Below are 26,047 nucleotides of genomic sequence, written 5' to 3'. Positions count from 1 at the left end.
GTCAGGAGAGTGATCGAAATCTGGCAGCGGTATTCGAAGCCAATGCAACTAGCGCTTCTGGACTTTGAAGCCGCGTTCGACTCTCCTCACCGAGGCCGTCTTATCAATGCGCTCCGCACCGGTGGAGTACCAGGAAAGTTCGTTCGCTTTCTTGATGACATGAAACAACGAACAACTGCTGCAGTTCGAACACCAGCCGGATGTACAACACCGTTTGAAGTGGTAACTAAAGTAAGAGAAGGGGCAGTGACAAGACCCTTCCAGTAGCACCATCAGGGTGCCCCTTGACTGATCTTGAGTACGCCGACGATTTTGTTATATTCGCGGAAAGCAGTACGAAACTTCAATATGCTGTCGACCTAGTATCGAAGCTGGCTGCAGCCTATGGACTACGTCTACGCCCAGATAAATGCAAGCAGATGTGGATCTCTTCAAGACCTCGAACGGGAATCAGGGTGGACTGACAACCGATAGAACTCGTCGATGACTGCTTGCTACTTGGCTACTTTTGGCCTAAGATATGCCACAATGGAGATCTTTACGCAGAAATTGATGTGGCATACCGGCGTATGACACGTGGAATATATCAACATCTTGCACCGCCATCGAAAGTGGCTAAAGTAAGTCGCCTTCACTTCTTTTGTCATATATTAAGGAGACCGCCAGATCGCCTTGTTCAACGAGTTCTCAGAAGTTTGCCAGGATCGAGCTGGAAAAAGCCACCTGGCCGAAAACGGAAGTTCTGGACTGACGTGGTGCAAGAGGACCTGAGACACTCGGCGTGGATAGGTAGTTCAGGCGAGATGTAAGGTAACGCAGAATACGGAACAGTGACGAATGGATTGATTCTGTGCAAGCTCTCGCAGAAGATCGAGAAGGTGGAGCAGAGCTGTATTCAAGGACGGCACACCTCGGCGAAGATGCGGGTAATCGCGTCAGGCAATGACATCAGCCCGCCGATTAAGTCAAGTAAGTCAGGAATGAGATACTGTGCAGTATGCTTAATACTACCCAGGCATCAGTACTTAAGAGTACTACGCAGTATGTAGAGCTCATTCGTCTTTGGTAACAACCTGTAAGAACGCAGTAGTTCAGTAGACCCGTCGATCGGTGAGACTTGTTGGTTTCTTCTCATGTTTGGAATTCCAGAGTGATGTACTTAGGACGATATCGAGGCTTGGCAAGGAGAGAGGAGTTTGATGGGATACGCATAGCATTATGAACCTCGAATCATTTCCATGCCTTCAAGGATAAGAACAAGGTTGTCGAAGCGTCAGGCCAGTAATAAAGTTTCACCAAAACCTCACTTGCACAACAAGATGTGAATCCAGTTCAAAATCCAGAGTTTTCAAGAAGGGAGGACTTCGAGAGTGTTTTTGGACTACTAGACAATTTTCTATTCATACCACTTTACTGGCCCTTGAGAATTGAAGGGGTTAGTTGGCACAAAGCAGTCTCGAACTCTCGATCGTGAAGTCACAGCCGAACCTCTTCACGACTGTTTCACACATGCTCCTTCATGAGCATATCAACTGGGTAAATTTATCCACCCATGAGAAACCGCTTCCAGAAATGCCAGCTGTTTCGAGGACCATTCTTGGCATCCTTACGCGGTTGGGTTTTAGACAGATATAACGCAAAAAATGTCATCGATTCCATCGTCTGATTTTCCCATGTGCTCCTTCTAAAAGTGATTGTTTATGAAATACTGGAACTAAAAAAAACACCAGTATTCTAGAATTTAATAATAAACTACTACAATAGTCTCACAGACAAATGATTTCCATAAGTTATTCCCTTTTTCTTTGTCGCCAACATCATTCACCTCATTTACACTCACTTAACGGCCATCATTCAAAGCTAATTACTGCGTGGATGCCTTCACGAGGACGAGCACCATTATAAGCGAGCATCAATTCTACCGTAATCCTCGACAAATTGGCTGCGACACATTCGGTGACAGAACGCAGAATCACGTTGTCAGCGCAGCGCGATGGGAGATGCGTCAATGGTCGCTGTAGTGATCATTCGCCATAATGGCTTCGTATCAAATATCACTATTACGTAGAAAGTTACGTAGTGGGTCAAGTAGGGTGAAAAGAAAAAAAGAATTATTTTAAAATAATAATATTAGTGAGTTCTTTGGCGAAAAACAATAAACACCAGTTCGAAGACATCGAGAGACATCCAAAAAGAAACTTCGAAAGAAAAAGAAAAATATGCTTCAAAATATGGACTTTGAAGACTTATTTGGATAAAATGAATGAAAAAAAGAATGAAAATGAGAAATATTTGGATATAATGTTTTTTTCTGAATAATCGGTGAATAGTGGATTATAAAATGAGCAAATAAGCAAAGAAGAAGTAAAATAGGGTCTGTACTGCTTTTTCATCGTCAATCGATGGTTTTTACGGATCAATAAGAGAACAATATCTTAGTTGAGAGGGCAGTTTCTCTAACCTAAAATTTTCAAACAGTTTTCAATATTCAAACCAAACATGTCTATGAGATAATGGAAAGTCCCAGATCCCATAGAAAATTTTTTAAAAAATTCAAAAAATATGCAAACAGAGGTTTCTTGGTTTCTATTCATTGTAATGAATGTATGTGCTACTCATTTTGTATAGTGTGTTTGTATTGTTTGTTTGTTCCATGTGTGCTACATAAACAACAACATAAGCATAAAATAAAACTCGATGATTCCTTTGCTAATGCTAATTGTGGTTAACATGTGGGAAGTAACTGCTTGGTGCGTCTATGTATATAGAAAGTTAATAATGGTTCAATTCATCGAGGAATCAATAACCAAACTCTTAATTGGACGGAACGTCGTAAAAAAAAACAAAAGTCCTGTGCCTAATCAGTGTTAGGCCCAGTTCAGAAAAAACAAAATAATTACACTCTTAAGTGACACTTTGAGCACGAGTGTTTCTTTATTCAAAGATTTGTTTAAATTGCTTTTATCTGTCGATCTAATTAGCTATTCATCTACCTATCAGCTTAAACCATTGACAGAAATGAGGTACGAAAGGGAGAGAGAGGAGATTGGAGCCATAAAATTTGGTGTTTTGTAGATAATAGGGTAGATTTCTTACATAGATTTCAGAGATTTAGCGGCTCCTCGGTACGAAAATGTTCTAGAAAATCTCCGTAGGTGGATAGCTACATATTAGTATTAGTACAAAATCAGTAGCGTATATTAAATACCTAAGATTTTAGAAAATTGTGTCTTTGATGTAGATCAGCTTCATCCAAAATTCTGACCTCAATAATAAATACATGCATGTACGTTAATTTCTGGGCTAGACTGCTGCTGAAAAAGAAATCTTTTAAGCTTTCATTCTTCTAAAAGTGGAGCGTATTTGGATTAAATTTCTTAAACATCTTTCATCGACGAACTTTCGCCATTCAAACAATGGGAACGGGTTTACAGAGTCGACAGCTTTGATGCGAAAAAAAATTCATTTTCCACCGACGGAGCACAACTTTATTTCTAAACTCTTCTTCTTACGCAATTTCCCTTGTAAGCAATATCTTTTCAAGGAGAACTTTTCCAAGAGAAGAGAATCATGGTCTGTTTTGTTGTAGATTTTGTGCAGATCCACTCGTTCAACAGTGGAAGATGTGAAGAGAAGGAAAGACCACGAGTTATCGATTTTTGGAAGTGAAAGAAATAAGAGATTTTACATTTGCACATCTGCTATCGAGAATTCTATGAACCATGATAAGATAGATAATTTCCCTTGCATTTTAGGCTAAAAAGGTCCCAAATCACAGTCTATTTCTGGATTGGTGCTACCAAATATTGTGGCATCATCAAATCCGCAAGACCTGGAGATCAGCTTCTTGTAAAGTTAAACTTGACCCTTTGCCTTCAGCTCTTTGCTCAATTTAGCTAGGAAGGTTCAAAAAAATTCCCGTACAGACCGACAGAGGCTAGAAGTCGTGACAAGCCTCGTGATAAAAGTCTCCCATTGACTGGTGCAGTCTCTGGGATAGCGAAATGAGGCACAACTATGTCAAAGTTCATAGTCTAGGGGAATATTGATCGTAGGTCCTCCCAAATCATTTTGAGGTTACAGAGATCCTCAAGAAACAAGAAAGAGTGGGGTCCCATTAGATAGGAGAAGCAAGTGAAAGAAGTGAGAGTAGTCATACAATGAACATGACATGATGCTATGCACGCATCATTCTGTCTCTGTGGGCTAGGGTCCCAAAATTTCGACCACCGACGAACATTATCCCCAAGTGGAGGGGAGTGGAGCTTGCGTGAAAAAATAATCGTAAGGAATTTGCTGCCGCCTCCACCTCATCCGCAAAAAACAATTATATTTCGGTCATTTTTTTTTTCGTTTGCCATTTGCTGGATCAATTTAAGTGTTATGAAATTGTAGAATAACGATAACGATTTTCTGGATGTCTTCAAACGTCACTAAAAAAGGTTCAAGCTGAAGAAGTATGCTCATTTTTTAGGATTCATTCTTTTTTCGATTAGGTACTCCACTTCTCTCAGTCCCTATCCAAATAATGGACTTTGTAATGGTTGTGGTCTCATTTCCCTGGCTCATGTAGATGTCGCAAAGGGTTCTCCAGCAAGATATCTGTGTGAGAGGTTAGAGAGTTTTTTTTTCTGAGGTTTAGACAGCTTGGACGGCGTCAGGCCCATTCCTCCTTGTTTTTTTGAGAATTTCTGTAGCCTCTGCGATACCTCTGTACGATTTCTGGAGTCAATTAGCATCAGAAAAGGTTCTCTAGACGTCGCTCAGAAAAATAGTGATCCGCTGGCGCCGAGTGTCGATATCCAGTGGAATTCTTGAACCTACAGCCGGGATTTCGTAGCCAGGAGTTGGAGTGACAACGAAAAAGTAGCAACCTCTTTTGAAAAGCAAGAACTTCCTCATGTCGCCAAAATTTCGTTCCCGGAAACTTGGATTTCTCGTTGTTTCATCTTTCACAGACAAACGAAAGTCTGTCCGTGTCGAATGTCAAATCATTTAAACATGGACGATTCTTTCTCGGCGATTCTTTCTTGATTTCAAGTTTATTTTTTCGCAACCCAACAAATAAATAAATAAAAGTGCATTTTATTACATTGTAGCTCAAGTCCGCCTCTGGAATTTTACACTGATTCCGATATTAGTGGGTTTAGGTTAAATCCCAGACCTGATTCTGGTTACCGCTCTACTGCTGAACTGCTGTTCCGTTGAGAGAAGCCGAATTCCGGCTTCCATGGAACCAAAGCGAGAACTACGGAGCCAAAATCGTACTTTTCGTTCTTCGTAACAGCTTCGTAACATTAAAAGAAACAAGGTGTTTCATGGTGTTCCACAATTTTTGCGTACATCCTGATCTGATCCTTGTGATATTCTGTTCCTGCCTGTTTCCGGTTTCGACCCCACTTATACACTCTTTTTGTTCTTGTGAAGTTCTGCTCTGAATTTCTCACCCTTTACTCGATACATTTGCAGTGTGTGTTGTTTCAGAGCTTGTTTATTTCTGTCTTTTTCTGCTACATTTTGTTTTTGCAAAATTTGTTGTATAGAATGCAACAATAAATAATAAATAAGATAGAAATGATTTAAAAAGAAAAAAGTATAGTATGGTGTAATTTATAATATAATATAAAATTTTGATTTGACCATCAAAGTATCAGAGTATCAGTAATTCCAGCCTTTCAGTACCTCTCAGTACAAGGATCTTTGAAACCTTCCTGGAAATTATCACAGTACACGCGGCGGGACTACCGCAGGAAATCTCAAACTTGTTGAAGTTCTTGAGCTTAAAGCTATGGACAAATAATAGCACCCAGATATTCAGCAGTTCTGGTTGAGAAAACCTATACAAAGGAAATCTCTGCAAAATGAAATGAAGGACTTGCCCTCAGGCAATCTTTACCCGTTCGAACTGTCAAACAACACTTGTACTTGTTTTGACCGACAGTTATCCGCTAATAACTGGGACTACATTTCCCGTGTACCTTTCTGTGGTTTAAAGTGCTTATTAACAAGTACTCGTTTTAAAATGTGAATAGTTCGGGACGATGGATGAACTCATTAGAGAAATCCCTGTGGACATTCAACGGTTGTGTAATTGCTCACGTAAAAGTGTGAAACAAAGTCAATGCTAATAATTTACAACGTCATTCCTGCACACGTACCCTGCAGTTCATCGTTTTCACCCGAAAGGACAAACTAGCAGAGAAATCGCTCTTTCGAGAAGTCTGCAAAAATTAGCACAGAAATCGCTTTCTCGAGAAATTTGGAAAAATAAGTACAGAAATCGCTTTCTTAAAGGCATCACCTCACGAATCTGGAGTAGTACGGATTTCCGGTGGAGTATTCGTATACGGGATTGTAGATTATTGAGAGAAGGGTGGTTCCGTCCATTTTTTCCTAATTGCAGTAGAAAACGGCCCGGAAGATACGGCTTCGAGCGTTCTGGCGCACTATTTTCCACAAGGAGTTCGATTGGGGCGCGCCAGCCTTGTGTACGCGCCGCATCTTCAGGGACGTTTTTTTACAACAATTAGAAAGCAATGGACCTTCTTTCCATAGTCTCCCATCCCGTATACGAATACGCCACCTGAAATCCGCACCACCTCAGATTCGTGGTATGCTGCCTTTAAGAAGTCTCGAAATTTGGAAATTCATGCCTAGTTTTGGATTGCTAAATTTTCTTGCGTTTTCTTTCTTTTTTTTCTTTCTTCAGGGTACATGTCGATTTTTTCTTATGGGTCTCCGTTGCAATACGAATGAAATTCAGGCAATTCGCCGATGAATTAATCGAACTTTATGCCCCTCGGATTATCTGAATATTCGAATCGAATCGATCCTATAAGGTTTTTATGATGTCATTTGAATGCTTGGATAATCGAAGTGTCCATCTATCGACTAAAACATCAAAACTTTGAAAAGCTGAATTTCTCAACCTTCAAATGTTCGGCTGGTGGCGAGTGGCGAAATTATTAGAAAATTACTGCAAAATTATTCGCCCGAATATTAATCTCAAGTGTGCGCTTTTCTATGCACTGAGATTACGACGAATAACTCCATATTTGACTTTTCAAATGATTTCTTACAGATAGGTATGTTCAATTAATTAGATAATAGATGAAGTCAATAAATAAAAAGTAAAAAAAATCAAAAGTCCCCGATACTACGTAATTTGTTAAAAAGTAATATCTCAGCAGTTGCTCTCCAACCTATAAAAAAGTTGCCAACGTTTCGGTGCTGGAAATATGAAAAGAGTTAAGTTCCCCTTTTCTTCGTGAGCGGCGATTTGACTGATTTAGTCCTGAAACGTTCAGCTACGTTGGGAAAGAGTGAAGCCGAGCTAAATGAACCAGCAACGGTGTTCCTCAACACTTTTCTCCGAATATATGCAGGAAAATTGCTGAGCATGTTTGAAAAATGTTATTTTTCGTATTTGAAAAGTTGACGGCCTCTAAAGGGACCCTGGGACCTCACTATGCTTTTAGAAAAACCTCTTAAATGTTGTTGAGAAGGATAAGAAGCGGATTTCGCAGAAAATGACTCGTGAGAATTGTTTTTGTGATCACTTCTGAAAACCAGATAACAGAAACATTTTTTCACCGTCTTTATTCCCAACACCATGAGAAACAACTTATTAAAATTAAAATAATGGATAAAATAATAATTAACGTTAAAAAAATTGATAAATAATAACTACTGTCAAAAACCAGGGTAGAGTTCTTGAGTTTGGCTTCTGCCCTCTAAATGTAGCTACATATGTATCAGATGTATTTTGTTACATACTATTATGTATAAATATATCATAGGAACGAAATTCTATCCAAATCCACGGTAAAAGTTTCACTATTAGCCCCGTTGTGTGAAAATGTGACGCGCGTCGCTCACACTGTTTTTGCAAACCGACCAAATTAGCTTTAGTGCATCGCCATATGCTCAATCAAACATGCACGTCGTTCTACCTGGAATGATTCGATCAAAGCCAGCGCCAGTGTCCATCGGAAAGGCCGACAACAATATTAGAACTAACCAGTGTTTTTTTTTTTTGGAAGAAGAAAGTAAGAAGCAAAGAAATTGGGAACAAGGGAGGTTTTGACAAGTTCATCTAGAAAAAAAAACTTGAAATACACTATTTTTATTTTGTGCTAATGAAATTCCCAATTAATACTCAACAAGGCATAAAAATAAAAACAGAAAAGAAAAGAAAGAATACAACAATTCATGGAAGTTCTTTATCATTTGTCCTTATTTATAAACTTTGGAGTGGTGGTCTCCAAAAACAATCGGGCTGCAGTTGATTCCAGCTTGTAGCAAATTTTTAAGTTTCGAACAATTTCGATGGATCTCCATCCGGTCAGAGCCGAAAAAATGAAATCTGTTCAATTCCTAAACATTTTAATAAAGATTTTCCTCCGCTGTGAACACTGCCATCACGTTTTGGAAACACCAGAAAAAGTGAGGAAGCATCTTGACTACGAGAGGAAGAAAATTTAAAAAGTAGTTAAAATATCATTAGTTAGTTTTTAAATCTCGTCACTAAGTTTATTAATAAGATATTTGATTGTTTCAATTTTATTCATTCTTAAAATAATCATTACGACGAATTACACATTTTTTTAGAGTTCGTTTCTACCGCAGTGCTGTAAAGCAAATGGTCAGTGCCTGAACGGTAGAAACAATTGTGGTGGTTGAAAATAGACAGCTTTGAAAGATTTATGAGAATTTTCACGAAATTTTCTCCGAAAATATTAACACTGTCTTCAGCTTCGTACTGTACTTTTCTGGCTATCTCCCATGCGCTAAGATGTGTAGAAAATGTTGTGAAAAACATTCTGTTAGCATCGCTTAAATCAAACTTTCGAGGAAACTTGGCGTTTTTTTTAAAGGAAATATTCTTCTATTATGAAAGGAAAGAAAGGGGATGTCGCTAGTTTGTTTAGAATCTTACTTTCTTCTCATCGGAGAAAATCAAAACCTACATAGGATAAAGGATAAAGTTTCTGGCGTTAATCAATCCGCTTGGGATGCGCCCCCACGTTCATTTCAATTTAGAATCGTTTGAGGTTTACGAACGTGTAACTGGCATCTAGAATGACTTGCGGTGGCTAGCCGATGTGTCTAGTCAATGTTTTTATCCTCCCAGACAAGTCTGGTAGCAATTTATCGACCCCGAAGGGATGAAAGGCTTGGTGAGCACTAGGGCGGATTCGAACCTCGTGCAGGCAGCGGAACCTCTAGCCGCTACACATAGATACTTCGGATTATTAGTTTGCTCGGAAAGCATGAGTCCAAACATTCCATCGTTATCAGCGATATTATTTGTTTCCACAAGAAGGAGAACTACCGTCGCGCCGCTCCAGTCATCCTTCACCAACCACGAGGCTCCACCCCTCCATATCGTCTCCGCCAATCGCGTGAGCGCTAGGAGAAGAGGCCTCGCCCCTTTTTATGTAAATGCACTCATCTGTCACTAATATATACACACACAGCAAGCGCACACACACACAGATGGACAACCTCACCGGATTACCACGAACCGCAAGTAAGTGTGTTCTACAGTTCGATTTCATACCTCTTGTTTCATCCGCGAACCGCATCAGCGGCCATCGCCGTCACCGTGAACAAATTTGCTGGATAAACGCGTAAAACGAAAATGTCCCCAACGAAATTTATTGGCTAATAGGTGTGCGACCGTGTTCTATATTAAATTTGTTATCGTAATTTTATAACTAGATAACCGTATTTGGTTACATTAGCACGGCGAGGCCCACGTTACGTTCAGATGCGAGCAGTGTTAGCAGCCCCGTGAAACGACGCACACGATTGCTTGCTACGCATCATCAGCTCAAATCTTTTGCGCTTAGTAAAAGCATAAAGATTTCGTCATGGGACCCCTCATCTATCCTCACGACTCCTTCTTGTAATCTGTGATATTAGTGCTTGTTTAATGATTTTTATTACAGTGATCTCACCTTATGATCATCCACTCGAAATTAAACAAGATTCTCTGGAGAAGAGACATGAGAAGGTGAGTTCAAATTTATCAATGATCCACATAGTGAGGTATCGAAAAAGCAATCCCAGAACTTAGTCGGAAAGAAGCTGAAATGCCGTTTTTGTATATTTCCAAAAGATCTACTGAGAGGTGAACGTAGGAGAGGGGGTAATGCTCTGAGAAGAGTTATAGAGCTAAATTCTAGAAGCATCTGCTAATCCTTTAAGGAATAATCCAGAGAGAAGCATTATTCTCCTTTAGTTGTTCATTTAGCGTTGATGAACATTTCGTTGATTGCATTGTCCTCAAAATTTTATACAAAAATACTGAAGCAAAGCTACTACCACGAAATCTGGTCCCGTCGTCATGGTCCGTGGTCGCATATTTAAGACGAGGCACTTTTTTTTTCTCAATTCTGAATCTTGAAGAACTTAACCTCCTAGGAAATTTGTTAAGAAGTTTGCGATCGTATTATTTTTATTATTATTATCATTGCCATTATTATCATTGCCATTATTATTACTACTATTATGATAATATTAATTATTAATAAGGTTATTTCATGCATGATTTCACTAATTCCCCAACTCCGTTTCTATTCATCCAGGAATCGAAGAAACAACGTCGCAATCGAACCACGTTCACCACTTTTCAACTCCACGAACTCGAACAAGCGTTCGAACAAAGCCACTATCCAGATGTTTATGCTCGTGAACAACTCGCCAACAAAGTAAAACTACCCGAAGTCCGCGTACAGGTACGCACGTGCTCAGAGTCTTCTAGAATCTTCTACAGATCAGTATGATTTTCTGGGAGCGCTAGGTATTTCTGCTGATAAAAGAAGAATTTGTCCGCTCTAAAACGCATCGCTGTGTTTATGGAAAAATTCCCCACAAAAAGCTGAAGAAAAACCGCTATCCAGAGCAAACTGCGTAGTAAAATGCGAGTTTCACGTCGCGAGTATTGGTACCCGAGTTTTAGAGGTCTCTCTTCATCCTCTCTCAAAAATTTCGTGCATTCTAACACTTATAGCTTCACTCTTCTTCACATTTTCTTTCTTAATATCTTTGGTTCATTTAAGACCACAAAATTGACAACAGAATTGTGCATTTATCGTCCTGGGGCTTCGGGCTGCACCCATTTTCTTCCACTTCATCGCTCAGCAAAATATCGCCTGAGGGTTGTCTCTATAGAGAAACGTGAAAACGCGGTACTGTTCTCATAGTTTATGTTTCTGCTGGATTTCTGCTGCTATTCGACTGCTGAGAGCGTTTTCTGCTCACTGAAGCAGAAAACACGGCTTATTTTCTCTTTTTCTTCCCACCTGCCCTGATTAAAACGTCCAAGAAGCGATAAAATCCCAGGAAACCATTTGCTATCTCCTTTCCTTTTTCACATGCGCCGTCCACATTTGAAACCGCTGTCTGACTTCTTAATTCATTTAGTTAAGCTGTCTTCTAGTCTAGTATTTTACAGTTTACTCATGCCGCAGGCTACCGTAAGCAACTGTATCAGTTACCGTACACGATTTTATGAAAGCCACGGAGCTTCTATCGTTCGCTATTGTTCGTATGCTCAGAATTAACAGGCAATTTCACCGGTTTTTTGTTTTTTTCTATCACGTTCGCTACTCTAATAAATAAATTATTGGTGAAAGAGACGAGTTTTTGGACACTCTCTCCTTACCGTAGCTATTTCCGCATCCGTAATTTAGTTGGCGCATGGATGAACAGTGTTTTTATAGGTTTCGCTTGTATATATTTGAGAGATGAGAGAGGGGAGGGATAGAACGCGATGCGTTCCCTACGCAACATTACTGTTATATTATTTATTACTGATTACATTACTGTTGTTTATTTATTTATTTATTCAAAAACAAGTATACGTGCGCAATAAAGAAAGAAAGAGCTGAGCACATTCTGTCATGGAATTTCGCTCAAGTTTTACACAGCGAAAATTCTATGACAGAGTTCTGAGGAAAATTGCAAGTTGGACGTGAGCACAAGTTATGATCTATTATATTTATCTGAAAATTAACAAAAAAAATGAATCAGCATAGAAAAAACTAAAAACACTCTTTTGTTGAGAAAATGTTCTTTCAAATAATGTGTTAAATAGGGCTGAAGTCTTTTTTTCGTGTGCGCGAGTCTAATATTTTGAAAAAACGCTGTTACTTTTGCATCTACCTAATAATGGGTACCTGTTGCTGGTCACAGCGTGGCTAGCACCTGTTTTCCCAAGATTCTGTTGGGCGGCAGCTTACCTGCCAGCAATTTACGGTCGTAAAAACTCGATATTAAATCCGAATCGAATAAAGGTGGATATTTAAAGTTGGTTGAAAGCCAAAATAACCAAAGTCTAGTCATACATTAACTATTAATCATTATTTTGAAGTACAGAGTAACCTCAGTGATAAGAGTCACCAGCACTCAGTCATAAGAGTAATGATTCGTGTATCGTGTAACTGTAGCTAGTAACTTACCATCCAGGCTACTCGAGGATTTTTGTACGTGCCCTTTCCATTCCCAGTATGGGAGAAAAGTGCTAAGAACTAGCTTAAGGTCTTAAAGTCTTAAGGTTTACTACCTAAGGTCTTCTTTAAGCGAAGGCTTAAGTCTTAAGCTGTTCTTCTCATAAGGAAGAAAGCGAAATTTTAGGAAATTCGCGTCTAACACGTACCACACCAGCTATTTGTTCACTAGCGATTCATAGCCTATGGCTAAGACCTTTTTTTCTGCTAGTTATCCATGAAAACGACAACCACTTCCAGTTTTCTGGTAATATACAATTAAAATTGCCACAGGACTTGGAAGTGAAGGAAAGAACATAGTTTTCCCTTGGTTGCTGGGTGAAACGCGTATTCACCACGATGTAAAATGGATTTTTGTTGATAGAGTGGCCGCTGCAAAACTATTTGTTGTTGTTGTTGTTGCTGTTGCTGTTGCTAATATTGTTGTTATTGTTATTAAAGCAGTACCGACCAATTCTCGGGCACCCCGACCATGTTGCTTTGACTAGGATGGTGGGAAAAAACCATAAATAAAAATTCCTTTTACAAGTAAAGGTAAAAAAAAAATTGGAATCGTAGAAGCAGATGCAAAAGCACTAAACTCTTGAAGGACTCTCACATATACATATAAGTGCATTTCTCTGCACGATTTTGTCGTATTCTTTTAACGGAAGTGAAACTAAACTTGTATGTAATTTACTTTGCAAATATTTGCAGTAATTTGCACAAACACATTCGGATTCGTTCCAAAATGGTCCGCTTCACTCTGCGAGAGCTTCCCCATAAATAAGTTTTTCATCTGAGTTCCCTCCTCCTCCTCCTTCTTCTTCTTCCTCTCGTATTATACGGTAGCGAACCATTCGTGCACGCTGGCGCATTCTTTCACACGCAGCGACGTTAATCGCTTAATCAACGACAACGTCACGACGAGTGCGGAGTACAACGACTTGCTAATCCGACAGTAATCCTACAGTAATTCGAGTCCGCACTGCGGTTGTCTCCGAGTGTGTTTTGCTCAGAGACAAAGACTATGGATTAGTTAATGGTTTGTCCTTCTTGAAGGAGCCGGGCGTGCGGTTGAAGGGGCAGATAAAACTGTCCCATCGGAAGATGGTGGTAGTGTGGGACGTATCGCTGCGATCGAATCAGAGCAGAATCCGTAGAAAAATCCTTTGAACTATTTGAGTTTTTGTGAGATGCTGCCTTTGAACTGTTGACGAGGGCAAATTTGAGGAATTCTGCCGAATCCTTTTGAGATGGGGCCTTTTGAGGTGAGAGCTTTTGGACCTGCCGACAAAGAGCTGAACGGAGCGTTTATACTTGTCGAGAAAAACTTTTTTTAAAACTTTTTACAGCTTACAGTTAGTTCTTACAGCTTCTCTTACAGATCCTTTTCCTTTTACTATCGTGTGAGATCCATAGATATAAGAATGAGCAATTAAGGGCAAAGTATTTGTCGTTGATTAATCCACTTGGGATGCGTCAACGCTTTCTACTTCAATACAGAATCGTTCGAGGTGTACGTGGACGTGTGATTTTGTTTTCTAGCAGTTCGACTACTTATTCAATACATACCTCATACTATTTTTTCAAAATTTATTTATAAAGGATTTAACATTGCATTAATTAATATTTTTGCTATTTAGTATTTAATTTATTACTTAACTTGGTCGCTATCAGATTCTACTGAACCGAGCGAAAAGAAGTATCCTTATCCAAATAAAGGATAAAGCACGAAATATCTGCGTTAATCAGTCCGTCTGGGAGGAACAAATGCGTTCGACTTAAATTCGGAATGGTCTCTAACCAAAAATTAGGGTTTTTGCCCTCTCCCAGAAAAGTCAGGAACCAACTTATCGACACGGCACCTCCACGATTTGGTTGGTCCATGTTGGTTTCGAACCGAACCCGACCGTGTGTGGTTTGCACGGTCGAACCTTTTACCAGTTGGGCTAAACTCGACATTCTCGAAATATCTAGAACAACTGTCAAAAAAGCTATTTTTTCAATTCATTTTGCAAAATTTGAATTCCGTCGCCAAAACTTCTTTTTGAAGCAGTAAAATCTCTTACCAATTCACCGGTCCCGATCCATGGATACTCGTTTAATTTACATTTGTTTTGCATTTGTCATTTGTCACATCTTTTTTGGCATGCCACTGACATAGTAGTAAATAAGGAAGTAAAAAATAATTTCCTGACACTACAAACACCGAAAATTCTCGAACATTCCCAGCTAGAACTCCACATTTAATGTAAATTAGATTCCTAGTGACAAAGTCGACACCGTAATTGGCTGTCAAGCAATTAACGCAAACAGATTTGGCTTGACGCACACGCAAGCAGCAAGCAGCAACGGATGTGTGCTGCTCCTGTCACTAATGACCCTACCGGGTACGGTAATCCGACACCTAAACGGCTGGGATTAACGTGCGTAACAATCAATAGAAACAATTGAGGATGCAGATGTGAGTTCAAAGATGTTGAGCTGGGGCGAACAATGGTGAAAGGTTGAGGGATACAAATTGAAGATATTTGGTGTGGTTGTGGAATTGACATTGAGTGATTCTTATGATAAAGATGGAGGATAAAGGATAAAGTGTGTGGCGTTAATCAATCCGGTCGGGATGCGCCACCATGTTCTCTTCAATTCAGAAATATTTGGGGTTCACGAACGCGTAACTGGCGTGAGGGATGAAAGGCTTGGTGAGCACTATGGCAGATTCGAACCTTCGATCGATCGTGCAGTCATAGCGGAACCTCTTACCAACTGCGCTACCTACACCCACATACTCTCATTACGAAATCATGATTTTCCTCAAATTCTGTTACTGTAGAATCAATATAACATCTCTAAAGCCTTGATACCTCGTTCTAATTGCCGTGGGGGACTTTGTTGCGAAAAATTTGGATTTAAATTTAAAATTTGAAAACATCTATGAGTTTAGTCATCAGCAGTTTGCTAAAAAAAAGCAGTAAACCAACATTTCTCGTCTTTTTTCTTTTCTTTTTCTCTGGATCGAACCCACAGTCCATTGATTATGCGTTCTCAACAACAAAACAATGGGAATCGTCGCTCTCATATACGTACATATGTGGAAACAGAACAAGCGGTGATAACATCTTGTTCGTCGGCCTACAGAGTAAATTCTCCGCGTTATGGCATCTACTTACACAGTGACGATGTAAATATTCTGTGCGGGTTCTCTTAGTAGTTTATTTTTTCTACAATGAACATTTTCCGTATTCCAGAGCGAAATATTTGTATTCTACAGAAAGATTCTTAAGATTTTTAGATAACGAGTCGAGGAGAAGGTGTTAATCCTGCAAGCTCCGTTGTAGACTTGTTCACTTACACAATTATTCATTACTATTAAATGATTGCATAAATTCGCCCCCGATCCGAAATTAAACTACAACTGGTGAAATTCGAAAAAAAGTAGTCTTATTGATCAAGAATATAATTTTCATCGTTTCTTACAATTGTCACCCTCTCAACCATCTCCTCAGTTGTAGTCAGTTCAGTTCTTGAGTTTTCTTCCACTAAGCTGCCCAAAAAATCGTTCTCATTCTCAAAAAAAAAGCTTTCCAGAACAAGACAGGTCTTCCAAACTGAAATCTACACGTCGAAATCTGCCAAACCACCTCTTAGCCATCCGAGTAGCAGGAGCACGATCCTGATAAACGTCCGAAATGTTTTTTTTTGTGTCGTCGCAACACTCACGTCTTCCCGAAGTTTGTATAGTATTAAATGCCCAAATGCACTTTTTTCTCCTGTATTTGGAAGAAATTTCCGACTTGTTTAAAGGCATCACCCCACGAATCCTGGGGTGGTGCGGGTTTCAGGTGGATTATGCCTACACGGAGTCGTAGATTATGGAGAGAAGGGTGACTCTATTCATTTCTTCCTAATTGCCGTAAAAAAACGGCCCGGAAGATACGGCCTCAAGCATTCCGGCGCGCTTCTTTTCTACAGCGAGTTCGATTGGAGCGCGCCAGCTTTGTGCGGCGCCGCATCTTCTGTGCCGTTTTTTACGGGAATTAGGAAGAAATGGACAGAATCACCCTTCTCTCTATAATCTACGATCAGTTATAAGCATAACCCACCTGAAACCCGCACCACCCCAAATTCGTGGTGTGGGGTGATCCCTTTAAAAGACACTTGGCGATACAGTGATCTAAGACACAAGAAGCTCTTCAGTGGATGCGAAAAAAAAGTAAACAAAAATACCGCAGTTTAACCACACAACACATTTAATCAATATATCTATGAAAATCGGGAACGAAGTTATACAATCATCCAACACTTTGGTGAACGATTTATGTGAGTGTGTGGTGATTTATGTAGTGTGGTAATGGACGAAATAAACGTGAGACCGTTCCATTCAATATCTATTCGAACCTCTTAACACGGCGAAAAAGTCGAACAGTCGGGCAAATAAAAGTTCCATCCAAAAACCTCGTAGGCACGTTAATAAAAAAAAAACAACTAATCCTTGTACTAATATTTAAATTGTAAACAAGCCATAGAAGTTAATTGTTTTGAATTGCACGATCTAAGTTGGTCCAATTGATTCTTACAAATCGTATTTCAACATTTTTTCAATTCTTAGTAGGTAAATTAGGAATTTATCTTACATTTATTCTCTTTTCAAAACAAAAAGGAGGAAAATCCGAGCATCCGCACTTCAAAATGCATTCACCGATAGCGCCGTGAATTTGTAAATAAGTGCTAGGCTGCGGTAAAAAAAATCAAGCTGCTCCAATACTATTTTTATTAAATTCTTTTCATTACGATCAAAACGCACCCAAAAAAATTAATGTAAAAAAATGTAGGGAAGAATAAAAAATAGTCTTAAATTTAAGCAATTTCTTTTGTATGAGTTGCACCTGTAGCAGCACTTGACCAAAAGACATATTAGTGACGAAAATTGTTAAAATCCTCAATTTTATTTTTGTTTCATCTATTTTTATATTATTTTGTTAGTTCATTTATTGATTTGCTTTATTTTTTACTCCATTTTTTGCATAATCTCTCTCCTATTTCACAGAGATTTCCTACACTTATAACCTTAATTTCCAACTTTTGTTATAATAATAAGTTGGATTAATATAATTAGTTATAATAATATGTAATAGTAGTAGTTGTAGTAATAAAGAATAGCTATAATTTAAGTGTAGCATGAAATGTTGGTGAATTTATAATAAAATTATTATTATTATCAAATTATTATTATTATTATATTATTGAAATTATGGCTTGAATAATACCTCGAAAACATTAACAATGCGGTATCTGTAGTGTATTTAATTATGCATTTGTAGAATTCTGTCCAGGTGTCCAATAAGGTTCAATTCCTAGATAGGAAAGTCAAGTCAACGCGTGATCGTTCTTTTACAAAACGTGAATCGCTGCGATCCTCATGATTCCGCTATGTTTTAGTGGGTAAAGAGGCCAACACTCTGTACTTTGGGCACTTTTCTGAATCAAACTCGCTAAAATACCAGGAGCTCACGGTGATTTGTCTCGTACAAGAAGTTAATATCTTTTGGAACCTCAGTCAGAGACAAAATGAAACTTATTTGGAATCCAAAATCTAAAACAATTAGTTAAAGTACTCAGAAAATCCCTGCACTACTCTTATCACTCCAGGTATGGTTCCAAAATCGACGAGCAAAATTCCGACGACAAGAGAAGCAGGATAATCCAATCGTTGAGATGCCATCGGTGAAACATGGACAAATCCCTTCGTGGTACGCAATTACACATGATGTTTCTGGTAAAGCCAACAGCATCAGAAGCGTCGGAAATCTTTCAGGTCCTGGATGGCGCAACAGTCCAACACCAACACTAACGAAGAATTCCCGCCCTCTTTCCCGTCATTCGACCAGAAACCATTCTTTGCCGATCTTAAACCGTCATTTATGAGCTATATGCCATATCAACCGTTTCCTAGTGGAGGCTTTGGTGCAGGTACGGATTTCGCACAAGAGACAAGAACATTTTGTATTCGTACAGTAACCTAATAACCTTTCGTTTTTTCAAGGACTCGCCCCAGTTGGTCTGCCGAACAGTCTCCCAACGCCTACCGGTTTCCACCAAAATCCGCCAACGTTTCAAGTGCTACCGTATCCGAACGAGAATCATCAGTTAGAACACAATCTAGATTCGTTCCCTAATTTGGTGTGAACACGGAGATTTGTACAAATTTAATACTGATATGTATGTGGATGTAAGTGAAATGGATGAAGATTCTACAGAATTTTTGTTTTACCGATCTGAAGGATCCAGAAAAGAAACAAAAGAAGAATGTGGGGATATAGGTAGTTCAGGCGCAGTGGTTACCGTAACCATGTAGAACAACATCATTTTTTTCCCTTACAGTAACCTAATAAGTTTCTTCAAGGTCTCGCCGCAGTCGGTCTGCGGAGGAGAGTAAGCCCAAAGGTGTGTCAAATAATTCCTAGAAGTTCATAAGTGAGCGTTGCTCGACAGAATGCTCTTTTGGTCAGCGCTGCTCGATAAATTGAAGGTGACGGCGCTAGGAGCAGATTGCTAGTTCATCAAGACTCGGTTCTAGCGATGAAAGCTCCTGAAGTTGGCGTACTTTATCGATGATCGAACATCTCAAATGTTATCTACAGAATCCGATAAAAGTACTCGTCGATTGACTGGAAAAGCGTAGGTAGAACAAGAAGTGCAAAAAAGAGAACTTAAACTTTCCATTAAAAAAAGAAACTAAACTAATATTCCGACCGCATTTTATCATTGAAGTTCGATGCGACTGTCTTTGGCACGAACACTGACGGAGAAAGACATCAATGGCTCACTGGAGGTGGTTTTCGTCCAGTTCATCTTCAGCATTTTTCAAAACTCTCTTCAACTTTGGGAAAATTTTCAGTCTTCCGCAAGTTCATCGAACTGTAGGGACAGGGTTTGCGTTCTAAGATGCTCCATGCGGAACAGCCCAAAATGAGGCCAAGATCCTGGTTGTTTGGAGGCCACTGCCGCGCGTGCGGTGCGGTAGTCGCCAAGGCTGTTCTGGCAGCATTGTGAGACACCGATTGCGCCTCGTCTGCAAGGGTTAAAACCTGATGGAAGATGTACGGGATGTATCGGAAGTGTTGATTGATCCTTACTCAGGCAGAACAATATTCCAGACTTCATCATTGCGCAGCAGCCCCGACCATAGCGCTTTGGGCTATTCCCCTTGGAGCGTCTAGGAGAGCAAAGCCTGCGCTACTCCTCATTGAAGAATTTGCCGAAGGCAACTTTAAAGAAAACTTAGGAATTGGACGACAACTCAGAATTACAATGGAAATCTGGGGCCTCATGGATGCATTTCTCCGCCGCCTTCGCCACTTCGCTCCTGTCAAAGATGGCTGCATCGAATCTGAATGAAAAAATTTGATACGGATGTTAGTTTGCCATCTTTTTCTATGGAAATCATGATGTTTTTTTTCGTATTTTTTGATCTGGGCACGCTTTTTCAAACAGTCAAAACTTTTGCCGCACTATGGAGTGAGATGATTTTCGTTTATGCTCTGAGATAGCGCAAGGAGAGCAACACAATGCTATCCCTACCCTTTAGCAAATTGAGCAGAGTGCAATCGGGAAGCAGCATGAATGGCTAGTTTTGGGTCTCGGAGAAGGTTAGGCAATTGGTTTCGTTGTGTGCAAGATGTCCACCTTAATCCCCCGAGAGACATAGGACAATAGAAACTGCACGAAGATTACAAAATTTTCAGTGGACCGTAAATTCAGCACTTATTCCCTGTGAGATCAGGCTCGGCAAGACCCAATATAGGACTGAACAAAACTAATAATAAAGATTTTCCAAGAATCAATCACCGAGCTGGTATGATTGCCCGAGGCAGTTTCTCGCGTTTTCGCCGGCGTGTCGTCCTTGAGCATACGGCTCTGCCCAAACCTTCTCGATCTACAAGAAGAGCTCACACGGCATCCATTCGTCACTGTTCGATATCCAGCGAGACTCAGATGAACTGCCTATCGACACCGGGTGACCCGAGTACCTTCGGTCGACAACGACAACGAAAACGACCATCGTAAAGAAATGGGAAGTTGTTAGCAACGATTCCACACTCCTTCTACGTATTTGACCTGTTTGGGTTGGGTTTTTGCAGTGTTTTGGACAACATCACACTCCTGGAGTATCTGAGCAGCTTCCGCTGAATAACTGTGCAAGTTATATAGTTCATACGTGCCTGGATCGTATGCTCAAACGTCTGGTTGCATTTATCGTAAGGCCATCGCGAGCAGGTAGCAATCAGAGTCGTGTACGCGCCCCCAGTAAACATTTTACCATGCATGATTGCAAAAAGAGAATAATACTCTGATATTTTCCTCGCGATATTTCTTTTTTTTTCAGGTTTAAAAGATTGTAGAAGAAATAACGCACATGGGAAAGTTAGTAACTTTGAAAAAAAACTTTCTCTTGAATTTGTGATAATTTTAGTGTGGGAAGTATCTATAAAGTGGGCAAACAGGAACTTCTTTAAAGGAGATGAGATAAACGAAGGAAAAACGGTAACAGGGTGATAGAGTAATTGAGATGAAAATATACAGATTAAACTGCACTATAAACATAAATGTTTGCGTCATAATAATAATATTCGATAATAAAAAGAACTAAAAGCAACCCACACACAAAATTAGTACTAGTTTTTACTGTTTAAAGAAAACCATTTCAGTATAGGTGGGCGGATGTACTCACGTATAACGGTTCACAGATAACATCTACAGCGCATGTTTTCAACTTTGTTCGCTATTTTGCTTCAATCTATCCTCAACTTACGGTTTTCCCGTTAAGGATATCGAGTTACTTACTTCTTCTAAAGGAAGGGGGCTTTTACGGCCTAAGCTGGCAATCAGCCAGAGTGTCCCAAAGTTGCCAAAGTGAAAAATTGTATGTAAGTAATAGAAAATTGTGTGAAAGTGCTTTTAAGACGTCTTCTCCGTCCTTTTCAAATGTTTCTTTTTCATTTTACAAAAATGATGACAGATATCTTTTATTTTATTATTATTATTTATTATTATTATTATTATTATTTATTCAGAGGCGGGTGTAGTGTAGCGGTTATAGGTTCCGCTCCCTGCACGATCGATCGGAGGTTCGAATCCGCCCTAGGGCTCACCAAGCCTTTCATCCCTCCGGGGTCGATAAATTGGTACCAGACTTGTCTGGGAGGATAAAAGCACTGACTTGACACATCGGCCAGCCACCGCAAGTCATTGTATGGGCCAGATACACGTTCGTAAACCTCAAACGATTCTGAATTGAAGTGAACGTGGGGGCGCATCCCAAGCGGATTGATTAACGCCAGAAACTTTATCCTTTATCCTTTATTATTATTTATTATTTTTAGAGATATTCTGAGCATCTATTGTATATTTTGAAGGCATCACCCCACGAAGCTGGGCTGGTGCGGGTTTCAGGTGGGTTATGCCTACACAGAGTCGTACATTATGGAGAGAGGGGTGATTCCGTTTATTTCTTCCTAATTGCCGTAAAAAAAACGGTTTAAAAAAACGGTAAAAAAAACGGTTAAAAAAAGATACGACTTCGAGCTTTCCGGCGCGCTATTTTCTACAACGAATTCGATTGGAGCGAGCCAGCCTTGTGCATGCGCCGCATATTCCGGACCGTTTTTTACGGCAAATAGGAAGAAATGGACGGAGTCACCCTCTTCTCCATAATCTACGATCCCGTATAGGAACTCTCCACCTGAAATCCGCACCACCCCAGAATCGTGGGTGATGCCTTTAAGATTCATCAAAGTACTATCTATTAATGACTTACTTGACTTAATCAGCGGGCGGTGTTACGGCCTGATGCAGCCGTCCATTTTCCTTATTTTCTATTTATTTTCCTACTTTCTTATTATATTTATATTTTCCTCGGAGTGTGTCATCCTCAAGCATGTCCGAGCTCGTCTTAATCAATCTTCGGCTAGAACTCGCAAAGAATCAATCCATTCATCGCTATTCCATAATCTGCGGAACTTTACGTCTCGACTGAACTGCCTTTCAACGAGAACTGTCCTTAGATCTCCTTTTATCACCTCCGTCCGGAACTTTCGTTCACGAAGAGGAGGGGCTTCTCCGGCTTGAGCCTGGGAATATCCTTAGGAAGAAACTTGAACAAGACGATCAAATAACTATGTTAATAGGAATAGGTGGCATAGCTCATGAAACTGAAGCATGATAATGAAAAGGAAGTTTTGGCGACGGAATTGAAATCTTCCCAGAAAAAAAGTGTTTTTTTCAGGAAAATCCTTGATATTTGAGTAATGGCGAATGCATCGCAATTGGTAAGAGGCTTGACTGTGACTGCTCGACCCCGATGGTTCAAAATCGCCTTAGGCAACCAAATTTTTTAGCTCTCCAGAGTCGATGAATTGGTACCAGACTTCTTCGGGAGGACAAAAACCCTGATTGATAGATCGGTTGGCAAGACGTCGTATAGGTTGTACACGCGTACTCGCAGACCTCAAAACTTTTGACCTTTAAGTCGAACGCACTGGCTCATTTCAAGCGTACAAAATTCGTTCTTTATCTCTACTTTCCTTATTTGGATTATAATACCTCGCTTTTGCTCCGCTCAATAAAATTAATAGAAAAAATGAGAAAAAAAAGCGAATAAGACCGGACAAAATAATAAATTGAATACAAAATAGTAAATAATGCAGTGATTAATTACCATGTCAAATCCTTCATAAATAAAATTTGAAAGGATGGAGTTGAGGTATGAGTTAATGAAGGGGTGGTCGAACTGCTAGAAAACACTTTTTTTCCGAAATTCTGAGTAATGACAGAGGAAAAATAACAAGATTAATGTGATATTTTTAATAATTCATCTCTGAAAATTTTACATAAGCAGGGTTCCTTTAATATTATAGGACTTGTAATAGTAACATTGTCTTATAAGATAACACTTTCGTTTTTTATTATGTTCTTCTAGTCAATTTTTTCAGGAAAAAAAAGTTTTTTTTTCAAAGTTTCAAAACACTGCAGAAGGAAAAAGGGGAAAACTCTGAAAAGTGAACAATCCCAAAAATGGCACTGCAAATAAGAAAGCATGCAGAAATATAAGGACCAAAAAACTATGAATTGATCAAAAAGGTCAAGTTCCCATTACACTACACAATCGAACCGTGTAGCAGCATATTATGAGCAATATTTTATAGCAGAAAATAATAGATCGAATAATGAATATGTAATTGGAGTTCAAAAGCAATGAGAACCGAGCTGAGTTCACCCAAGATCACACCAAAAAAAGGCTGCCAGACTTTTTTGCTTCTATCATTTTACGTTTAGTTCATCTTCTTTCATTAAAAAAAATCCAGGAGAAAAAAAAAACGGTAAGAAATTTTTTTGAACAAAACAATCGGAAAAGTTCTTTGAAATTATATGTTCATTCAACTGAAACTCAACACTTAGGGATTCTTAGTGAGGAGCTTTAATTTCTATATGATATCAATAATAATACTACTAATAATATTAATAATGATAAGTGTAGTAATAATAATAACAATAATAATGATGATGGAACAATAATAATAATAATTTTAGGTTCAAGCATAAGTAAAGGCTTTTTTCTTTTTCAATTCAAACTCGTGCATGAAAAAAAAAAGAGTTTAGCTTTATGTAGCATGTTATTTGAAAGAGATTTGTTTCTCCACATATCTTTTAAGTTTGTTTCACACTGATCTGACGTTTATTGAACTTTAGATTAATATTATGTAGAAGAAAAAACAGCTGCGTGCTTTTTTTTAAATTTGAACTCGCGCACAGAATAAAAGGAGTTTATTCACGGATAACAATGATAACAATAATAATAAAAACACTAATAACAATGACAATAATATTAATAGTAGTTCTTAGTAAGAAGCTTTCATGTCAAAAGTCAAGTGAAAAGTGAATCAATACCGATAAAATCGATGTGTTTTCGCCGGCTCCCCCTGATTTTTAGCTTTTAGCCGGCAATGTGAAGCAGCAGCAGCAGCAGCTTTTCTTATCCGGCCCGTCGTCGTTGTCGAAGGTTTTCTCGAAACCGCAATATGAGGCGATAGCATCGCTCATTTCCTGGCAAGATCGTATCGGCAGATAACCGCGAGCAGAAGCGGCGGAATTTATGCTGCACTCGGCGCCACTCATCCCTCACCCACACTCTCACTCACATTCGCTGCACACAACGGCTGTGACAAAGGCGCCGTTTTTCGTCGCCGCTATTAGTGTGGGCACCTCCGATTTGGTCCGTATCTCTTCACCTCAATTTAACATCCACCACGGTCGTGGCGAGACATCTCATTCTGGATGCATTCTTTAAAGAATTTTTTTTTTCGTTCTACGGAGAAATTTCCGTTTCTTGACAACGCAACATGTATAATTTGATTTTAAGAAAAACACCATTTATGATTTTTATAATATCTATATTTTTACGAATAATAACAACAAAATTTTATGAATAATAATAACAAATAACGATGAACAAAATTTCTTGTAGGGCTATACCTCTTAAATATTCACTGGCTTGGCTGATTCCATGCAAAATTGCAAAAACCCAAACTCATTTATTTAGCCAAACCAACATTATTCTGATAAGGAATTGGTAGGAGGAAATATTAACTCCTTTCCAGAGAAAAGAAAAAAAAATTGTCTGATGTTCGAAAAACCGTAACCAGGACTACATACCTTTCGCATTTTGAAATTGTGAAGTTATTCGGGTATTATTGTGAATCTAAAAATATGGCGATACGTATCAACTGGAACTTTCTGAGCTGTTACTGCGACCCACAGTAAAAAAGATACGTATCGATCTCGCGAGCATATAGTAGTACAGCGTGGTGGTGAATAAGATGTGCTAGTATGTGGTGTATTCATCGTTCGTTGTTCTGACAGAGTCTAATAAGAGAAATAATAAAAAATTCAAAAAAACGTAATAAAACAATTATGAAAATAAATAAATGCACTTTGACAATTACGTACCGATTTTTCCCCCTAGAAATCCTTTTTTGGTTTGAATCTGAGCCTGACAACGAGGTGTAGAATGAGTAACTGCGTCATCTTCCTTCTATTTCTTTGTATTTTTATATTTTATTTTATTCTACTTTTACAGTTCTCACTAAAGTTTATGAATGGGAGTAACTGTGCCGCTAAGTACATGGAGTTTCTCCAAAACTACCTATCCAATTTATTGTGCTCAAAGAATTTTTCCAAACATAATTCAAAAAATGGCCCCGTCAACTACATAATTCCTAAATTTTGCGTTCAACCAAAAAGTGAAGGCAATCCAAAGTTTTGGAGAAAAATTTATGGTTTAAACAAAAAGTGGTGTGCTTAAAATAAACGAAACGACTGTTCCGGACAGCACTAGCACCACATGATTTATATCTGCGCTCGTTCTGTTGAATTTTCTACGGTAAACGAACACTTTTGGCTCCGAGGCATCCAGCGCGCAGCTACACAGCTGGTCAAGGAAATTGTAGCTGTAAATTCCTTAGAAATATCGTTGCGATTTTTTTTTGACGCCT

The 26,047-nt window shown here is 39.1% G+C and overlaps 1 protein-coding gene across 3 annotated transcripts; it reads left to right on the top strand.

Annotated features, from left to right (window-relative positions):
- Nucleotides 1–42: 42 nt before the first annotated feature.
- Nucleotides 43–19,895, top strand: RB195_004880 (uncharacterized protein; the record flags this gene model as incomplete). 3 transcript variants are annotated; one of them, XM_064177082.1, is made up of 8 exons in its annotated part: nucleotides 43–231; nucleotides 519–620; nucleotides 867–969; nucleotides 9,954–10,018; nucleotides 10,593–10,742; nucleotides 18,147–18,247; nucleotides 18,313–18,467; nucleotides 18,541–18,683. In XM_064177082.1, the coding sequence occupies 8 exons, from the start codon at nucleotides 43–45 to the stop codon at nucleotides 18,681–18,683; spliced, it is 1,008 nt and encodes a 335-aa protein (XP_064034208.1). The 3 variants fall into 3 exon arrangements, with proteins under 3 accessions (XP_064034208.1, XP_064034209.1, XP_064034207.1); XM_064177083.1 differs by lacking the exons at nucleotides 43–231; nucleotides 519–620; nucleotides 867–969 and adding exons at nucleotides 9,499–9,532; nucleotides 19,638–19,895 and having other exon boundaries at nucleotides 18,541–18,677; XM_064177084.1 differs by lacking the exons at nucleotides 867–969; nucleotides 9,954–10,018; nucleotides 10,593–10,742; ... (1 more) ...; nucleotides 18,313–18,467; nucleotides 18,541–18,683 and adding exons at nucleotides 300–455; nucleotides 692–751.
- Between the last annotated feature and the right edge of the window lie 6,152 nt (nucleotides 19,896–26,047).

Source organism: Necator americanus, chromosome I, assembly GCF_031761385.1.
Source record: "Necator americanus strain Aroian chromosome I, whole genome shotgun sequence".
Lineage (NCBI taxonomy): Eukaryota > Metazoa > Nematoda > Chromadorea > Rhabditida > Ancylostomatidae > Necator > Necator americanus.
The sequence above is the reverse complement of the archived record's forward strand: the minus strand, read 5'-3'. Positions and strand labels throughout refer to the sequence as shown.